This window comes from Dermacentor silvarum, chromosome 10, assembly GCF_013339745.2.
Source record: "Dermacentor silvarum isolate Dsil-2018 chromosome 10, BIME_Dsil_1.4, whole genome shotgun sequence".
Taxonomy (NCBI): Eukaryota; Metazoa; Arthropoda; class Arachnida; order Ixodida; family Ixodidae; genus Dermacentor; species Dermacentor silvarum.
The window spans coordinates 28,338,116-28,358,763 of record NC_051163.1 but is presented as its reverse complement, the minus strand read 5'-3'; the positions used below and the strand labels follow the sequence as shown (position 1 = coordinate 28,358,763).

At 44.9% G+C, this 20,648-nt stretch overlaps 1 protein-coding gene across 4 annotated transcripts in view; it reads right to left on the bottom strand.

The window, feature by feature from the left end:
- Nucleotides 1-8,902: 8,902 nt before the first annotated feature.
- The window catches only part of LOC119431007 (complement C3), a 122,118-nt gene continuing 110,372 nt past the window's right edge, over nt 8,903-20,648 (bottom strand). For all 4 annotated transcript variants that reach the window (XM_049657796.1, XM_049657795.1, XM_049657797.1 and 1 more), the window contains exons 36-42: nt 20,562-20,633; nt 16,947-17,052; nt 15,029-15,118; nt 13,976-14,080; nt 12,854-12,937; nt 11,560-11,704; nt 8,903-10,301 (exon numbers count right to left, since the gene is read on the bottom strand). In XM_049657796.1, the coding sequence (XP_049513753.1) occupies nt 10,220-10,301; nt 11,560-11,704; nt 12,854-12,937; nt 13,976-14,080; nt 15,029-15,118; nt 16,947-17,052; nt 20,562-20,633 (684 nt within the window). In that variant the 3' untranslated portion in view covers nt 8,903-10,219. The remainder of the gene's footprint in view (nt 10,302-11,559; nt 11,705-12,853; nt 12,938-13,975; nt 14,081-15,028; nt 15,119-16,946; nt 17,053-20,561; nt 20,634-20,648) is intronic.

Genomic DNA, 20,648 nt, shown 5'->3' with positions numbered 1-20,648 from the left:
TAGAGTTACAATATCGGGCCGTAAGGTCCAACCAATTCTTCGGAAAGCGCTGGTTCGGTGCATTCATCACGCCCCCAGCTAATGCACCTGCTGACGCAGATATATCAGGTGAATAAACAGACATGCGTAGAGTGACTTTCCCGCAAAGAAAGGTAAGCCTAGAGCCCGTTCCAATATCCGCCCGTCAGATCCAACCAATTCTTTGGAAAGCGCTGGTTCTGCGCATTCATCACTCCCCCTGCTGGTGTATGCGCTGACGCAGATTTACCCGGTGAATAAACAGACATGCGCAGATCGACTTTCCTGCTAAGAATATTAAGCCTAGAGTTAATTATAATATCGGGCCGTTAGGTCCAACCAATTCTTCGGAAAGCGCTGGTTCGGTGCATTCATCACGCCCCCAGCTAATGCACCTGCTGACGCAGATATATCAGGTGAATAAACAGACATGCGTAGAGTGACTTTCCCGCAAAGAAAGGTAAGCCTAGAGCCCGTTCCAATATCCGCCCGTCAGATCCAACCAATTCTTTGGAAAGCGCTGGTTCTGCGCATTCATCACTCCCCCTGCTGGTGTATGCGCTGACGTAGATTTACCCGGTGAATAAACAGACATGCGCAGATCGACTTTCCTGCTAAGAATATTAAGCCTAGAGTTAATTATAATATCGGGCCGTTAGGTCCAACCAATTCTTCGGAAAGCGCTGGTTCGGTGCATTCATCACGCCCCCAGCTAATGCACCTGCTGACGCAGATATATCAGGTGAATAAACAGACATGCGTAGAGTGACTTTCCCGCAAAGAAAGGTAAGCCTAGAGCCCGTTCCAATATCCGCCCGTCAGATCCAACCAATTCTTTGGAAAGCGCTGGTTCTGCGCATTCATCACTCCCCCTGCTGGTGTATGCGCTGACGCAGATTTACCCGGTGAATAAACAGACATGCGCAGATCGACTTTCCTGCTAAGAATGGTAAGCCTAGAGTTAATTATAATATCGGGCCGTTAGGTCCAACCAATTCTTCGGAAAGCGCTGGTTCGGTGCATTCATCACGCCCCCAGCTAATGCACCTGCTGACGCAGATATATCAGGTGAATAAACAGACATGCGTAGAGTGACTTTCCCGCAAAGAAAGGTAAGCCTAGAGCCCGTTCCAATATCCGCCCGTCAGATCCAACCAATTCTTTGGAAAGCGCTGGTTCTGCGCATTCATCACTCCCCCTGCTGGTGTATGCGCTGACGTAGATTTACCCGGTGAATAAACAGACATGCGCAGATCGACTTTCCTGCTAAGAATATTAAGCCTAGAGTTAATTATAATATCGGGCCGTTAGGTCCAACCAATTCTTCGGAAAGCGTTGGTTCGGTGCATTCATCACGCCCCCAGCTAATGCACCTGCTGACGCAGATTTACCAGGTGAATAAACAGACATGCGTAGAATGACTTTCCCGGAAAGAAAGGTAAGCCTAGAGCCCGTTCCGATATCCGCCCGTCAGATCCAACCAATTATTTGGAAAGCGCTGGTTCTGCGCATTCATCCCGCCCCCTGCCGATGTACGCGTTGACCCGGCAAAAAACAGCGCTGCCCAGCTAAAAAACTGTTTTCCAAGAAGAACAAAAAACCTGCCCTGTCACGATCGGACGCAAAGAGCGAGCGGCGGTCATAAAGGTGTGTCGCGCTTCGACGTGACATGGTATAAACATATCACTCGCTCCACTTGTGGAATGAACCCCGAAAGGACACGGCTAGAAAAAAAAGAAGATGCACACTCGGGCTTGAGTAAATGTTGATCATCGAACTGCTTCATCGGGAAGGAAAATGCTATTTTCATGTTCTTATATTCATTCGCGATCATATCTTACTGGCGAGAGTAGCTGGCGCGTACCTTCCGACCACCGGTAACGCCAAGCCCGTCCCGGAACGGCTATACAGATATGCGGATTTCGTTTCTTGATCGGTCGTTTGGGAGCGCCGAAATAGTGGTGGTATCACGCGCTTGTTTTTGTATACCGCATATTCTTTTCTTTAATAATTCCTTTGGTGAATCTGAACAGCTTCCCTATAATCCACCTTCACAGCGTGGATTAGACTTACCTTTTTTTTTCCAGAAAAGCCATTTTGCGCATATTCGTTTATTCATCGCGTAAATCGGTCTCAGCACTTGCATTACCTTGGGGAGTGATTTATGCGCAACACCAGCGCTTATAAACACAGTCAGCCGACTACGATTGACTGACATTTTCATGGGCTATAGGCTTACCTTTTTTCCGGAAAATCCATTTTGCGCATATTCGTTTATTCACCACGTAAATCGGTCTTGGCACTTGCATTACCATAGGGAGTGATTTATGCGCAACACCAGCGCTTAGAAACACAGTCAGCCGACTACGATTGACCGAAATTTTCATGGGCTATAGGCTTACCTTTTTTTTCCGGAAAATCCATTTTGCGCATATTCGTTTATTCACCGCGTAAATCGGTCTTGGCACTTGCATTACCATAGGGAGTGATTTATGCGCAACACCAGCGCTTAGAAACACAGTCAGCCGACTACGATTGACCGACATTTTCATGGGCTATAGGCTTACCTTTTTTTTCCGGAAAATCCATTTTGCGCATATTCGTTTATTCACCGCGTAAATCGGTCTTGGCACTTGCATTACCATAGGGAGTGATTTATGCGCAACACCAGCGCTTAGAAACACAGTCAGCCGACTACGATTGACCGAAATTTTCATGGGCTATAGGCTTACCTTTTTTCCGGAAAATCCATTTTGCGCATATTCGTTTATTCACCACGTAAATCGGTCTTGGCACTTGCATTACCATAGGGAGTGATTTATGCGCAACACCAGCGCTTAGAAACACAGTCAGCCGACTACGATTGACCGACATTTTCATGGGCTATAGGCTTACCTTTTTTTCCAGAAAATCCATTTTGCAGCATATTCGTTTATTCACCACGTAAATCGGTCTTGGCACTTGCATTACCATAGGGAGTGATTTATGCGCAACACCAGCGCTTATAAACACAGTCAGCCGACTACGATTGACCGACATTTTCATGGGCTATAGGCTTACCTTTTTTTCCGGAAAATCCATTTTGCGCATATTCGTTTATTCACCGCGTAAATCGGTCTTGGCACTTGCATTACCATAGGGAGTGATTTATGCGCAACACCAGCGCTTAGAAACACAGTCAGCCGACTACGATTGACCGACATTTTCATGGGCTATAGGCTTACCTTTTTTTCCGGAAAATCCATTTTGCGCATATTCGTTTATTCACCACGTAAATCGGTCTTGGCACTTGCATTACCATAGGGAGTGATTTATGCGCAACACCAGCGCTTAGAAACACAGTCAGCCGACTACGATTGACCGACATTTTCATGGGCTATAGGCTTACCTTTTTTTCCGGAAAATCCATTTTGCGCATATTCGTTTATTCACCACGTAAATCGGTCTTGGCACTTGCATTACCATAGGGAGTGATTTATGCGCAACACCAGCGCTTAGAAACACAGTCAGCCGACTACGATTGACCGACATTTTCATGGGCTATAGGCTTACCTTTTTTTCCGGAAAATCCATTTTGCGCATATTCGTTTATTCACCACGTAAATCGGTCTTGGCACTTGCATTACCATAGGGAGTGATTTATGCGCAACACCAGCGCTTAGAAACACAGTCAGCCGACTACGATTGACCGACATTTTCATGGGCTATAGGCTTACCTTTTTTTCCGGAAAATCCATTTTGCGCATATTCGTTTATTCACCACGTAAATCGGTCTTGGCACTTGCATTACCATAGGGAGTGATTTATGCGCAACACCAGCGCTTAGAAACACAGTCAGCCGACTACGATTGACCGACATTTTCATGGGCTATAGGCTTACCTTTTTTTCCGGAAAATCCATTTTGCGCATATTCGTTTATTCACCACGTAAATCGGTCTTGGCACTTGCATTACCATAGGGAGTGATTTATGCGCAACACCAGCGCTTAGAAACACAGTCAGCCGACTACGATTGACCGACATTTTCATGGGCTATAGGCTTACCTTTTTTTCCGGAAAATCCATTTTGCGCATATTCGTTTATTCACCACGTAAATCGGTCTTGGCACTTGCATTACCATAGGGAGTGATTTATGCGCAACACCAGCGCTTAGAAACACAGTCAGCCGACTACGATTGACCGACATTTTCATGGGCTATAGGCTTACCTTTTTTTCCGGAAAATCCATTTTGCGCATATTCGTTTATTCACCACGTAAATCGGTCTTGGCACTTGCATTACCATAGGGAGTGATTTATGCGCAACACCAGCGCTTAGAAACACAGTCAGCCGACTACGATTGACCGAAATTTTCATGGGCTATAGGCTTACCTTTTTTTCCGGAAAATCCATTTTGCGCATATTCGTTTATTCACCACGTAAATCGGTCTTCGCACTTGCAGTACCATAGGGAGTGATTTATGCGCAACACCAGCGCTTATAAACACAGTCAGCCGACTACGATTGACCGACATTTTCATGGGCTATAGGCTTACCTTTTTTTCCGGAAAATCCATTTTGCGCATATTCGTTTATTCACCACGTAAATCGGTCTTGGCACTTGCATTACCATAGGGAGTGATTTATGCGCAACACCAGCGCTTATAAACACAGTCAGCCGACTACGATTGACCGACATTTTCATGGGCTATAGGCTTACCTTTTTTCCGGAAAATCCATTTTGCGCATATTCGTTTATTCACCACGTAAATCGGTCTTCGCACTTGCATTACCATAGGGAGTGATTTATGCGCAACACCGGCGCTTATAAACACAGTCAGCCGACTACGATTGACTGACATTTTCATGGGCTATAGGCTTACCTTTTTTCCGGAAAATCCATTTTGCGCATATTCGTTTATTCACCACGTAAATCGGTCTTGGCACTTGCATTACCATAGGGAGTGATTTATGCGCAACACCGGCGCTTATAAACACAGTCAGCCGACTACGATTGACTGACATTTTCATGGGCTATAGGCTTACCTTTTTTCCGGAAAATCCATTTTGCGCATATTCGTTTATTCACCACGTAAATCGGTCTTGGCACTTGCATTACCATAGGGAGTGATTTATGCGCAACACCGGCGCTTATAAACACAGTCAGCCGACTACGATTGACCGGACATTTTCATGGGCTATATGCTTACCTTTTTTTCCGGAAAATCCATTTTGCGCATATTCGTTTATTCACCACGTAAATCGGTCTTGGCACTTGCATTACCATAGGGAGTGATTTATGCGCAACACCGGCGCTTATAAACACAGTCAGCCGACTATGATTGACTGACATTTTCATGGGCTATAGGCTTACCTTTTTTTCCGGAAAATCCATTTTGCACAGATTCGTTTATTCACCACGTAAATCGGTCTTGGCACTTGCATTACCATAGGGAGTGATTTATGCGCAACACCAGGCGCTTATAAACACAGTCAGCCGACTACGATTGACCTGACATTTTCATGGGCTATAGGCTTACCTTTTTTTCCGGAAAATCCATTTTGCACAGATTCGTTTATTCACCACGTAAATCGGTCTTGGCACTTGCATTACCATAGGGAGTGATTTATGCGCAACACCAGCGCTTAGAAACACAGTCAGCCGACTACGATTGACCGACATTTTCATGGGCTATAGGCTTACCTTTTTTTCCGGAAAATCCATTTTGCGCATATTCGTTTATTCACCGCGTAAATCGGTCTTGGCACTTGCATTACCATAGGGAGTGATTTATGCGCAACACCAGCGCTTATAAACACAGTCAGCCGACTACGATTGACCTGACATTTTCATGGGCTATAGGCTTACCTTTTTTTCCGGAAAATCCATTTTGCGCATATTCGTTTATTCACCACGTAAATCGGTCTTGGCACTTGCATTACCATAGGGAGTGATTTATGCGCAACACCAGCGCTTAGAAACACAGTCAGCCGACTACGATTGACCGACATTTTCATGGGCTATAGGCTTACCTTTTTTTCCGGAAAATCCATTTTGCGCATATTCGTTTATTCACCACGTAAATCGGTCTTGGCACTTGCATTACCATAGGGAGTGATTTATGCGCAACACCAGCGCTTATAAACACAGTCAGCCGACTACGATTGACCGACATTTTCATGGGCTATAGGCTTACCTTTTTTTCCGGAAAATCCATTTTGCGCATATTCGTTTATTCACCACGTAAATCGGTCTTGGCACTTGCATTACCATAGGGAGTGATTTATGCGCAACACCAGCGCTTATAAACACAGTCAGCCGACTACGATTGACCGACATTTTCATGGGCTATAGGCTTACCTTTTTTTCCGGAAAATCCATTTTGCGCATATTCGTTTATTCACCACGTAAATCGGTCTTGGCACTTGCATTACCATAGGGAGTGATTTATGCGCAACACCAGCGCTTATAAACACAGTCAGCCGACTACGATTGACCGAAATTTTCATGGGCTATAGGCTTACCTTTTTTTCCGGAAAATCCATTTTGCGCATATTCGTTTATTCACCACGTAAATCGGTCTTGGCACTTGCATTACCATAGGGAGTGATTTATGCGCAACACCGGCGCTTATAAACACAGTCAGCCGACTACGATTGACCTGACATTTTCATGGGCTATAGGCTTACCTTTTTTTCTGGAAAATCCATTTTGCGCATATTCGTTTATTCGCCACGTAAATCGGTCTTGGCACTTGCATTACCATAGGGAGTGATTTATGCGCAACACCAGGCGTTTATAAACACAGTCAGCCGACTACGATTGACTGACATTTTCATGGGCTATAGGCTTACCTTTTTTTTCCGGAAAATCCATTTTGCGCATATTCGTTTATTCACCACGTAAATCGGTCTTGGCACTTGCATTACCATAGGGAGTGATTTATGCGCAACACCAGCGCTTATAAACAGTCAGCCGACTACGATTGACCGACATTTTCATGGGCTATAGGCTTACCTTTTTTTCCGGAAAATCCATTTTGCGCATATTCGTTTATTCACCACGTAAATCGGTCTTGGCACTTGCATTACCATAGGGAGTGATTTATGCGCAACACCAGCGCTTATAAACACAGTCAGCCGACTACGATTGACTGACATTTTCATGGGCTATAGGCTTACCTTTTTTTCCGGAAAATCCATTTTGCGCATATTCGTTTATTCACCACGTAAATCGGTCTTCGCACTTGCAGTACCATAGGGAGTGATTTATGCGCAACACCGGCGTTTATAAACACAGTCAGCCGACTACGATTGACTGACATTTTCATGGGCTATAGGCTTACCTTTTTTCCGGAAAATCCATTTTGCGCAGATTCGTTTATTCACCACGTAAATCGGTCTTGGCACTTGCATTACCATAGGGAGTGATTTATGCGCAACACCAGCGCTTATAAACACAGTCAGCCGACTACGATTGACCGGAATTTTCATGGGCTATATGCTTACCTTTTTTCCGGAAAATCCATTTTGCGCAGATTCGTTTATTCACCACGTAAATCGGTCTTGGCACTTGCATTACCATAGGGAGTGATTTATGCGCAACACTAGAGCTTATGAACAGTCAGCCGACCACGATTGACTGACATTTTCATGGGCTATAGGCTTACCTTTTTTTCCTGAAAATCCATTTTGCGCATATTCGTTTATTCACCACGTAAATCGGTCTTGGCACTTGCATTACCATAGGGAGTGATTTATGCGCAACACCGGCGCTTATAAACACAGTCAGCCGACTACGATTGACTGACATTTTCATGGGCTATAGGCTTACCTTTTTTTTCCGGAAAATCCATTTTGCGCATATTCGTTTATTCACCACGTAAATCGGTCTTCGCACTTGCAGTACCATAGGGAGTGATTTATGCGCAACACCGGCGCTTATAAACACAGTCAGCCGACTACGATTGACCGGACATTTTCATGGGCTATAGGCTTACCTTTTTTTTCCGGAAAATCCATTTTGCGCATATTCGTTTATTCACCACGTAAATCGGTCTTCGCACTTGCAGTACCATAGGGAGTGATTTATGCGCAACACCGGCGCTTATAAACACAGTCAGCCGACTACGATTGACTGACATTTTCATGGGCTATAGGCTTACCTTTTTTTCCGGAAAATCCATTTTGCGCATATTCGTTTATTCACCACGTAAATCGGTCTTGGCACTTGCATTACCATAGGGAGTGATTTATGCGCAACACCGGCGCTTATAAACACAGTCAGCCGACTACGATTGACTGACATTTTCATGGGCTATAGGCTTACCTTTTTTTCCGGAAAATCCATTTTGCGCATATTCGTTTATTCACCACGTAAATCGGTCTTCGCACTTGCAGTACCATAGGGAGTGATTTATGCGCAACACCGGCGCTTATAAACACAGTCAGCCGACTACGATTGACTGACATTTTCATGGGCTATAGGCTTACCTTTTTTTTCCGGAAAATCCATTTTGCGCATATTCGTTTATTTATCGCGTAAATCGGTCTCGGCACTTGCATTACCATGGGGAGTGATTTATGCGCAACACGAGCGCTTATTTACACAGTGAGCGGACTTCGATCGACCGAGATTTCATGGGCTTCCTCTTTTCCGGAAAAGCCATTTTGCGCATATTCGTTTATTCGTCGCGTAAATCGGTCTCGTATGTATGCTGATGCCACAGCGTGAGAGAAGGACTGTGCAATAGCATGTAAACACTTTGCGCGTTGTGCGGCAAACTGGAGGCCAGAGAAATCCCAAGTTCTATTTGGATCAGGCGTTCCTGGAGAACTGACGCATTCAATCACTTATATATGCTGCAACAGGAGTCATAAGATATACATTTCAACACAAAGACATTTAGCGAATAAGCCGGCGATTCGCTCGTTTAATATTGCCATCAACATATGAAAACAGAAAGGCACCCATAGCAAGAGAACCAGATTAGGTGACGGCGGCCCGACGAATGACGTCTAAAGTATGTGGACAAGGGCTGTAAAGTTATTAAAGAGGCGAGAAAAGGACTTTCTAATGGCTGCGCCTCACGCACTTTGGTATGAGCGTACCGTGAAGAACAAGAAACCCTGGGCAAGCCCCGCATACCACGTAGAAAGACGGCAGGCTGTTTGGGAGCACAGCACCGAAGTAGGGTTATTTACAGTGAACCAACGAAAGCTGAACGTTATTTACGTTGTGTCTGTACTCACACGCGCACGCACTCACATCGGATACAGTTCGATGGGATAGAGGTCCCTAGTACTCCTGTAGTGTGTTCTTACTCTAGTATATGTATGTATGTACTTATTTTTTTAATTTTGGGGTTTTGCGTGCCAACACCACCATCTGATTATGAGGCACGCCGTAGTAGGAGGCTCCGGAAATTTGGACCACCTGGGGTTCTTTAACGTGCACCTAAATCTAAGTACACGGGTGTTTTCGAATTTCGCCCCCATCGAAATGCGGCCGCCGTGGCCGGGATTCGATCCCGCCACCTCGTGCTCAGCAGCCCAACACCATAGCCACTGAGCAACCACGGCGGGTTGTATGTATGTACTACTTATGTATATATATATATATATATATATATATATATATATATATATATTCCCTGTTTACGATGTATAAGTTGCCATACATCCGCGACGTTGTTGCTGCGGTTGTTGTATTGACAAAATGTCTATTTTCAATCCTGAGTGATTTTTTGCTTCTCGGGCATGTCACAGTAGCACGCACACAAACGTATTAGACACAGTTTGTTATTATCTGTTACTATTACTGCATTTTTGTTACTTGTTATTCGTCCAAGATAAGGTTACACACATACATGGCGCTGCGCTCGCTATAAAATTGCCTTCTTGCAATACAGACACTGTTGTTAGTCAGCGCTTCCGTTGTCTATTCCATGTCAGTCTTCGTCTTGCTTCGGTGTGACACACTTCAGAAGCCATGTTACTATCTGCCTTAGACGGAGTCAAGCAGATAGTAACCGTGGCAACCGTGGAAACATAATGCAAGCTGATAGTAGTACTACTTCCATCACAGTCCCTACAAGCATATGAGCCGACCCGTATGCCCATTGTTAAATGTCGCCAACTGGCGTCGACCGCACGACTCTGAAGTGCTCCGGGCAGCCTCCGTGCCTCTGAAGATGCGATGACAGCCACTGAAGAACAGAGTTAAGCCTTGCGGCCCTTCGCTGACGTCACCGCATTTTGCGTGTTGAAGAGGCGCACGTGCTTGTCCATGTTGTATCTCACGCTGCAAAGATACATTGGAAATAAATTTAGCGTGAACAATCGGAGGATGGTACTCAAAGTCAAGCGATAGCTTCAGGATAGGCGTTTTGATGCATGCCCCTGGAGAAATTTATGGATAAACGCTATAAAAGAGGGAGGGGGGGGGGGGGGAGATGTGCATGCTGTGATGGTACAATGCTTCCAGGAACGGCCCGCGTTACAAACCACATAAAATCTTCAAGGGAACACATTTATCGTGCACTACATGCCTATAACTTCAAAGTAGAGGTATCTATGGTTGCTGTAAGCTTATAATTGACAAGTTGGTGCACTTCTTACAAAACAACTGTTTCTTGTGTCGACATTCCGGCCTTTCTCAAGACTGAAAACAATATGTAAGATTACAATTTGTTTTCTTGACGTTGACGTTGACAAACACAACAAGTTGACTTGGACGTTCCGGCCGGTTTCAGGCCAAAACGCTGCAATAAATTTGTTGTGTTTTTCAAAGTGCATTGACTTGCTCAAATACGCATGCGGTTGCCAGTAGACAGAAATACAGATGCAAACGTTATTCATTTGCTGGAGGCGTTAACCAGGCTAATCACCTGGATCGCCCGACTCATAATCATCATCATCAGCAGCCTGTAGTTATGTCCACTGCAGGACGAAAGCCTCTCCCTGCGATCTCCAGTTACCCCTATCTTGCACTGGCTGATCCCAACTTGCGCCTGCAAATTTCCTAACCTCATCACCTCACCTAGTTTTCTGCCGTCCTCGACTGCGCTTCCTTTCTCTTGTTATCCATTCTGTAACTCTAATTGCCCACCGGTTATCCATGCTACGCATTACATGGCCTGCCCAGCTCCATTTTTTCCGCTTAATGTCAACTAGAATATCGGCTATCCCCATTTGCTCTCTGATCCAAGCGCTGGGTGATAAACAAGCGCAGTGGTGACGTAATCAGACAAACAATGCGCACAGTCACAGACACCAACCTGCATAATATAGATAGTAACAGAGTTTCGGTGAGGCCTGTAAACCTCGCAGCATTTTTGGGTGATGTGCAGTCTGTGTTTTGCCACGGGCCGAAAATGTGCCGCAAGCGCCAAGTTAGGGTTGCGCTGCAACTGTAGTAACGTCTTCAAGAACCGTTTCGCTGACAAGCAGCCGAACCCACAACATGCGAAAGTTGTGGATTCGGCTCCTGCCCACGACAAGTTACCTCAGCAAGTCAAACTTCAGGGACAAAGGGAACGCTAATTTATTCAGAAACTTACCCAACAGATCCGTTTTTCGCGAAGGGCTCGCCGTCTCGGCCGAAGACAAAGTAGCGCACATCCTCGCTCAAGTCGGCCGTGGTGCAGTGATGCGGAGCCAGGAACAACTTTGAATCCGTTAGGACAGACTGGCTTTTTTCTGCACCTAAAGTGTTCGGGTTGAATGGGTGAATTGAAAGTCTAATTTCCGGCGTTAACGACAATCCTCAGTTTAGGCAGCTGTTAATCAAAATTTATTCTTCAGTTGATGAATGAATTGCTAGATCACTTAACGCTACCTTTTGACTGATTGAACTGTTCTGTCAATTTCCGATTGAGCGGTCGAGTGACTGATCGTTTGACCATGACCCACCAACCGGACCGGACCCGAGCCAGTCCGACCCGAATAACAGTATGACCGATTGATTGATTGATTGATTGATTGATTGCAATCACCACACTGGCGTTTTTTTCTCATACTCAGTGCGGATCATGTGCTATTATGCATGTCACTCGAGCCTATCCTGGTCCTGTAAGAGATGAGTAGCGCGCTAAACAAAGAAATAATTCAAATAAATAATTTGAAATGTACGACTGGCGTACGCAAGCTGTTTTACACCTTTGGCGTTGGGCAGAAGCTCGAACAAATCGACAGGGGCACTACAAACAAATATGTATTAGGTTAAGCTAGGTTTGCAGATGATACAAATCTGGAATCACGAAGAGGTCAGCATTACCATGAGCGGTGCGTCGTGAGCCAGAAAGGAGACACAAGCGAAAGGTAGGCGGTGACGTCACGCGCTATATCTGTCGTCACAGTTATATAGTAGTGGCCGCTCAGCGCTAGTTTATTGTTTACTGATCGAAATTTATTACGCCGGACTCAAAAGTAAACGAAGTCTCAACCTGGTAGCTCTCGCGCAAGCCTGCTTCCCATGAAAGGGCGCCAAATACGCTAAATACCGCGAAATCTGTGACGTCATTATGACGTTACTGCTGACGCACTCTGCGCGAGCAACTCGACAGCGGCAACTATGGCATTCATTGGCGCCTCGAATAAACAATCAGTTTCATCGGAAGAATTCCACAGATGGTTTTGAAAAAGTAATCTACCGGTTTAGACTGACTTAGTCATTCTCATTAGAGTTCTTTACCTTACCTCCGACTTTTAAGTATACGCTCACCAAAAGATTTCGCATGGACAGAGTTATTTCGCCTCATTGTTTCAGTATAATCTCCTGCATCATCTTGTAGAGCGATAAGCTCAAAATACTAGGTATGCGATATCATATGAATATGAAGGCTCGTCGGTTACCTTCTTTGAGCACTGTCGTGACGCGTAGACGTAAGTGACGGAAGCCGTTGACGACGCTGTTCCCAGACACAGTTGCGATCCATACTGCAAGTAAAAGCGTAGGAAAATTATCAAATGCGGACACGCTTGTTACACACTATATGATGTCACGGGAGGCACCCTACAGCAGTTATCAGTAGGTTAATCAACATATTTCGTAAACGAATTATATTGCATGCTAGCTATAAACCTGGTACCGGTAGATGATGTTATACGATGGTAGTAACCAACTAGCCGAGAATTTTTATTTGATTGTGATAATATGGTAGCAAAGCAGAAAGCTTTGTTTCGATCAAGTTTTTTCGATGTAGGTGGCAGCGCCAATGACCTACTTCAATTCCAGAGGTTCACTTGCGCTCACCGATCAGTCCCTTCAATACCCGTAATTCTCGCAGACATTCCTTAAGCGGCATGTTGTAATAATCCGCAAATAACTAAGCTTAGGAATGAACCAATAATTGGTGCGTTTTTTCTTCTGTCCTTGAAAACATTTTTGTGATAAACAAGACTTTATTCTGTTGTCGGTAATGACATCAGTATTCTTATATAGTTATTAAACATTTGAAAACGGACTCTGTTATTTATTGCCACGCCCAACTTACTCATGAGACTTTCTTACACTTTTGAACGTTTACATTGAAATTTTGTTTTTCTGATTTTTTTATATTGTCAGTGCCTGCATTTTCTTTTATCACCTAGCCACGTGTTTACCCGTTACTCGCACTTAACACTTACAGGTTTTCTTCTTCAAAAGTTTGACCAGTTAGTATAGAAGTGTATAAATGATACGTGTATTCATGTGTAGTATTTACCTGTGCTTTAGGTTGTGTTATCTGCTAACCATGTTCTGCATAGAGTATTTTCATGGTTGTTATCCTACCATTCGTCCACAAGTATAGGCTGCGGCTGTGTACAACCAGGTATAAAAATTGAATTTTACTTCAGTAACATTTTAAAAATGCGATTGACTCAATTTATAAGGAACGTGATAACGAAAGAAAATTGTCCTTCGTGTAACATATTTTTTTTCCTTTATAGTAAACAATGCAAAAAAAAGAAAGAAAACACTGAATACTCTTTTACCGAAGTCGTGCTCTTTGCAGGCCATCTCTAGCAGCATCTGCCTCTTGATTTGTACTGGTATCACGCTTTCAACGTTCAGAAAGGGCTCTCGTCTGGGACACTCAGCTGCATGGCAAAGAGAAAGTCACATCAATGTTGCGTGCCCTGCTTTTATTCTAGGCAATCATATACTTTCGGGAAACACCTCTGTACACTTTTCTATGTATATATATATATATACATATGTATCGGATGTTCAAAATTAAGCTTTACGGAATATTTAAAAACCGCCTGTGGCAGGTAGCATACCTCTTATTTTTTAGCTAGGTTATTCGAAGAGGCGGACATCAGTAGCAAGAGCAATCAAAACACACATTCACCTAATTCACGAAAATTTACTAATGAACTTCTTAGTTAAATACTTTACTACACATACTGAAATTTACGAATTGAAGCCGGTGAGCTTGCAAGACGCGTCCACTTGAAATGAATTTCCAGGATGGCACCAGTTTCGGGATATCATTTCCCAAAGTGTGGGAGGAAATACATGGGTGGTCCAGTTAATTTTGTGCTTCAATGTATAAAACAGAATTTTGGTAAAAAAGTAAGTGGAACAACAGTGCATTTTTACAGCGAGTTTGATGGAGCATATCTCCAAATGGTGTCATTCTGCAAAATAATTCCAAGTGGTTACGCCCTGATAAGCTCACCGGCTACAATTCTTAAATTGCAATGTGTCGTAAAGTAACTAAGATAATTTGTGATTTTTAGTTAATTAGTTGCATGTGTGTTTCGATTTCTCGCGCTACTAATGTCCGCCTCTTCGAATAACCCAGCTCAATTATAAGAATTATGCTACCTGCCACAGGCGAAATCTAAAAATTCCGTAAAACTTAAAAAAACACCATGTACATGCTGTAAGATATTAACCGAAAGGAGCAAAGTCTGCCGAGATCACCGCAACTGTCCAGCGCGAGGCTGACACCTGCACATCGGTCAGCAGTGCAGATGACAAAGGTAAGAACCGAAGAGAAAGGGCCGAGCTAATAGCCGTGCAATGAGCGGAGTCTTTACCTTCTATGCACCGGCACTTGTTTCCTTCGCAGGCCAGCTTATGGAGGGGGCTCGTCGATCCGATTCCGTAAAATTGCGTGCAGGAACGCGCTGTCGAGGAACAAAGTAATACATACGTAGTTAGCGTGCCAACGTGACACCAGTGGACCGTGCGTTCGGTGCACTTTGAAGAAACACAGGTGTGCTGAAAATTAATCCGGAAACCCCCACCATACGGCGTGCCTCACAATCATATCGTGGTTTCGGCACGCCGAACCCCAGAATTTAATCTCAAAATTAGTGAATACTACCAATATTTCATGCAAGAATAGTCAATCGCCTTAAAAATATATAAATATGAGCATCTTCGTGGTGGTTACCGCTTTTCAAAGCGTAAGGACAGCATCTTTTAAAGGCGCCCCGAAACCACTGTGTTCTAGCAGGCGAGCGATCTAGCCATGTGTCTCGTCTTCGCCGCGTATTACTCAATTTACGGAGGAAAGAAAGAGCTAGGAGCGAGCACTGGGTAACACGAGTGAGGCCAAACGGTTCGGCGCAACAAGTAGTCTTCACGTCATAGCGCCTGGCAGAATTTAGCACTTCCGCTCTACACCGGGCAGAGTTAAAAATTAATTTATGGGGTTTTACGTGCCAAAACCACGATCTGATTATGAGGCACGCCGTAGTGGGGGACTCTGGAAACTTGGACCACCTGGGGTTCTTTAACATGCACCTAAATCTAAATACTCGGGTGTTTTCGCATTTCGCCCCCAACGAAATACGGCCACCGTGGCCGGGATTCGATCCCGCGACCTCGCGCTCAGCAGCCCAACACCATAGCCACTGAGCAACCACGGCGGGTATACGGGCAGAGTTGCGGCAGAGCAGCCGAACAAGTGCACATCGATTGAAAGCTGCCGGGAACCAAACATTCTCGGCCAATAACGCTGACTTTCGGAAGTCACGTGAACGTTGGCTCGATGCTTCGGGAGAGAAGGCAAAGGGAAAGCCTTCATTATGAAACTGCAGGGCACACACACAAGAAACGAGCACACAAGGCAAAGGTTACAAACAGGAGGAATGGCTTCACCCAGAGTTGGCTTGTCAAGGCTGTCTGCGTGACCGTAATGGCTTTATCCTAGCTTATTTCCTTCCTCCATCAGACATGCATGAACACTACGTCACCACCGAAAGTCGCCATGGCGCTCCGGTCGCCCCGACTCCCCGTTTTAGGGCTGCACGCGGTTGCTGTCACACACGCATTGTAAGACACGCTATACACGATCAGAAATCACTGGGTTTCACACAACAGGCAAGCAATATACAATGAGGAAGCGCGGGCGTGCGACCCCGCGGCAAAGACGTGCTAAAGCGGGCGGATCGCAAATGGACCGCACCTAGCGTCAGTCGTCCTCATGACGTCACGTGCATGAGACCCTGTTGGCGTCACGACGTGCGAATAAAAGCAGAAAATTAGCAAAAAATCGTCCTTGATTTTTTCTTTCTTTTTTTTTCATTTGTGGTTTCGTCGCGGTGCGTAGCGCTTGCCATGTTCGCGAAATATAAATCAACACACACTCGGCGTTCACGACGAAAGTACTTATTTAAAATGCATTAAAAAATGTCGGACATTTCTGAACAAGGTACCTCAAACCACGTTGTTTAGGGTTTAGTAGCAAGGTGGACCTACTGGCTTTAGCGATAAATATTCTGTGGCCTGTTTTGCCGCTAGCTATTTGTACTTATTAAATCCGAAAATCAACCTTGTCTTTCTTGAGTGTGGGCCGAATAAATGAGAAAAAAAGGTATCTAAAGATACGTGAGATATAATGTCGCTTCCCTTCTGTAGTTGCTCTATGCTTTGGCAAACCTCCTTGGCTTTGGCTTAGGCCATGGTGTCGTCATGTACGTGCAATGTTACGAAAACGATGAAACTCACAGGGGTCGCTGTGGTCGTACACCTTCACTGCAGCCGACTGAATGTTGCGGACGACGTGCTTGCGTTCCGTCCGGAATTTCACGCAAGTTGGTGCTCGCCACGGTATCTAGGCACCACCCAAAAAAAATTTTTTTAACTTTCTATTGGGCCACTACAAAGTACGCATTGTGTGCCAGCCTGCAGAAGAGCGACAGCTCCCCTGAACATTTGCATTGTCAGTTTGACATAGCCACTGCGTTTACTTCGACTCTTTAACACTCATGGTCTTTCATGAAAAATGGCATCAGGTTTCTAATTCTTCTTACTTGGACAATTTCTCATGCTTGATGTTGTTAACGAAAACAGCGTTAGTTTATGTCTTGTATTCAAGAGAAGCAATGAAAAGGGCGTCAGGAGAGCTCATTTCTCGGAGTACATAAAATTCTCCATTATTATAGTGAGCGGCGCTCATGACAGCAAAATAAATGTCAACCATAAAGCTATATGCACCAGTGCCTGATGACATCCGCTTTTTTTTTTTTTTTTTTTTACGAGCTGCAGCGCACGACTATTTGCCTCGGACAAAGATAAAGCAAGGTGTACCGTGAACGAGTGGCATTCGTCAGTGATGATATGTGGTGTCAAATCCTATGTTCCAGAGAAGCTTGCCTCTGTGTAACAGAAACAGATCTTGAAGGTATTGCTTTTGTGGACGATGCGCGCCGGAAGTACTTGTGGAGCAGGAACCAGGTTATGACTGCCATAGTTTAGACATCACCTATATCTGTACCACGGTGTAAAAAAGGAAGGTGATCCGACGGCGGCGTGAGGCGCGGCCACTTAGTGTGACTCTACGCACGCCGCTGCCGCAAGGGGCAGCACCTGTTCTGGGGGCCACTTTTTCGCTCGCTTTGCTGGCGCTTTTATGGTCACGCGCGGCAGAAGCGCTTTATTTCGATGAATATATGTCGTTCGCCTGACTAAAACGACTCTACTTGGTTGGAGGAACGTCCCTTTATATATCTGCCGACATTCCGATTGACTCCGACGCGGCGAGCAGCGGTAAGCGCAGCGCGCTGTCTGCTCGAGCAGACGACGCGTCTCTCTCGTGTTCGAAATGACGGTATTTTGACTGTAAGGGGCATGAAACCTTCTACCTGCTCAGGATTTGGCGTCTAAATAACGAAAAATTGCATATCTTTGGGTATGGGTGTTTAAATGCTGACGGAGGTCGTAAATTATCCACTGTTGTGCCGCTTCTCCAAGGCCTCCTGAACACGTGCTGCCCCTAGCGGTGGCGCTCACTTCCGGTCACACGAAGTGGCCGCTCTCTCGCCCCAGCGCGGGCGCGCCGTCGAAGCACCTATCTTCTTACACCGTGATCTGTACAAACTGGCAGGACCAGCTAAGCTCGGCCTTCGAGACTAAGGGTAAAGCGAGATTATGCATTTAAATATGCGACAAAGAGCCTCGACAGAATATACTAACCTGCGATTTCGCCCGCATTTATTGGGCAAGAAATCACGAACAAGTAGGAAGTTGGCGCAACGGCATTTCTCTCAAGCCATACGACAGGATGTACAGTCTTGATCACACCAGAGTCCTTCCATGTTTTTTTTTTGTTTTTTCTGGTCACGAAACTGCCGCCTCAGTTTCATATAGAGCCAGCGCCCGCCGCTAGAGGCGCAACCATGTATGAGAGGGCATGCGAACACCACTACCGCTGTGGTTGTGTGTGGGGCAGCCTCGGTATTCTAGCTTTCTCAACTTCCGCAACCGTCGCTTTACTTTCATGTAACGATTTTTAACATTCCACGTGCTTAAATAACTGCCTGAGCGCGTCTTCTGCCATGAAATGAGCGCCCGGGACGAAAAAAAAAAAACGCTCATAACAGGGACTTTGCGGTGGTCTCAGTCAAAAAAAACAAAAAAAAATATTCTGGAAGTTTAAGAGCCAGAACCGCGATACGATTATAAGGCACGCCGTAGTGGGGGACTCAGGATTAACTTTGACCTCCTGGGATCCTTTAAAATGCACCTAAATTTAAATAAACGAGTGTTTTGCATTTCGCCCCCGTCGAAATGCGTCCGCTGTGCACGGCCGAGTGGTCTCGATCCAGATTTCTTCATCATAGCCGTTCGCCTCAACACTTCGGTAGGCTCCGCTTTTTAATATTTGCCTGAAATTAAACACCGCGCATTCGCAACAAAGCACCAGTGGTCCCACTTATCACCAGATGCAAACATATGGGCCCTGTTGCACCCCTGAAAGTAAGCGCCTACTCTCGGTTGCGCATAGCGCCAGATTGTTCGCCGAGCACAGCTGTTCACTTTCTGTTAAACTGTGGGCAGTATCTTATCAGGAGATCAAAATAATGAAATTGTTATTGCAAAGGGCTGCTTCCGTAGAATACCTAATGACAAAAAAAAAGGAAATTGAGCTGCTCCGTGCACTTCCGATTTCGCTGCACAGCGATGCCATTTCTTAACGAGATTTAGGTAGGATAAATGCAAGACAAACTTCACTACTAAATGTCTTCGGTGCGGCTTTTAGGAACGTATTAAGGCGAACGTGAAGTGTTACGGTCCTGCACAGTTGAAACTGTATTGTAATTATGCAATTGCCTTAGCAAGCAGTCGTTTAGAAGCGTCAGTAAGCCCAGAACTTATTCACGCTGCTCGTGGTTTCTACGCAGGAAGGACGGGACTACGTATTTTGGTTCTTAATGCGCAACTATTTACAAGATGTTAAAATATTGTAATCGCCAGTCCTGATATTCTTATCATGGTCGAAAAAAAACAGCTTTTTAATTCGATTAAGAAAAGAAATAAAACGTGTTGGTGCAAAAACAACATACAATCACGATCATTTATCATGTAAAATAAGCGAAATACAGACAGCACAAAGAGGCGCTTGTATCCGGAACGGCACCCCGGCACGCAACACTTGTTCGGCATCGTTGTCCCACCCAGCCACTTCAACTAAACAGTCCAGCAATCGAAAAATAGCGCAGCACACGCACAGAATGCACCCGATCACTCAGCTCGCTTCGCACCGCGCAAGCGTTTCGGAACGCGAACGATGCCCTCTGTAGCACAGTGGCGCCGCGTCGCGGCAGCTTTGAGCAGCGTATGAACCTCTCCCATAGCGTGACGGCGGAGTTTCGTGAAAAGAAAAAGATGGAAGGACTCTGATCACACTTAGATAGAACACGACGGCACGTGGTATACAATGGAAAACTTTTATTACAATTTACGGGGAGGAATTTGATCATCAAGCTATGTGGTTAAGCTTCAGGATATATCGGCACATTATAGAAAATGACGCTGCTGATTATTGAATGACTGAAAAAAATCACTCATGAATAAAACAAAACACATAATTTCATATATTCAGACATGGAAACCTTTACGATAAAAATGAGCTATATATACAACAGTAGATGGGTAGCACGTATGAAAGATATATCAGAAACTGCTACACAAAGATCGACAATGGATTTATTTTATTTCTTGCATTTTCGTATGCGCAAGTTATGCGATACTTGAAACCGAGGAGACAGTCCATGCATAATTGTATGCGTCCCGAGCAAAATGGATTCACCAATAAGAGAATGTAGCTCAACGCGTACTCACCATTTTAAAATAGAGGATCACTTTCTTCTCCGTGAGGACATACTTGGCCAGGTTCGGGTTCTCCTTTATTGCCTGTGAAACAAAAAA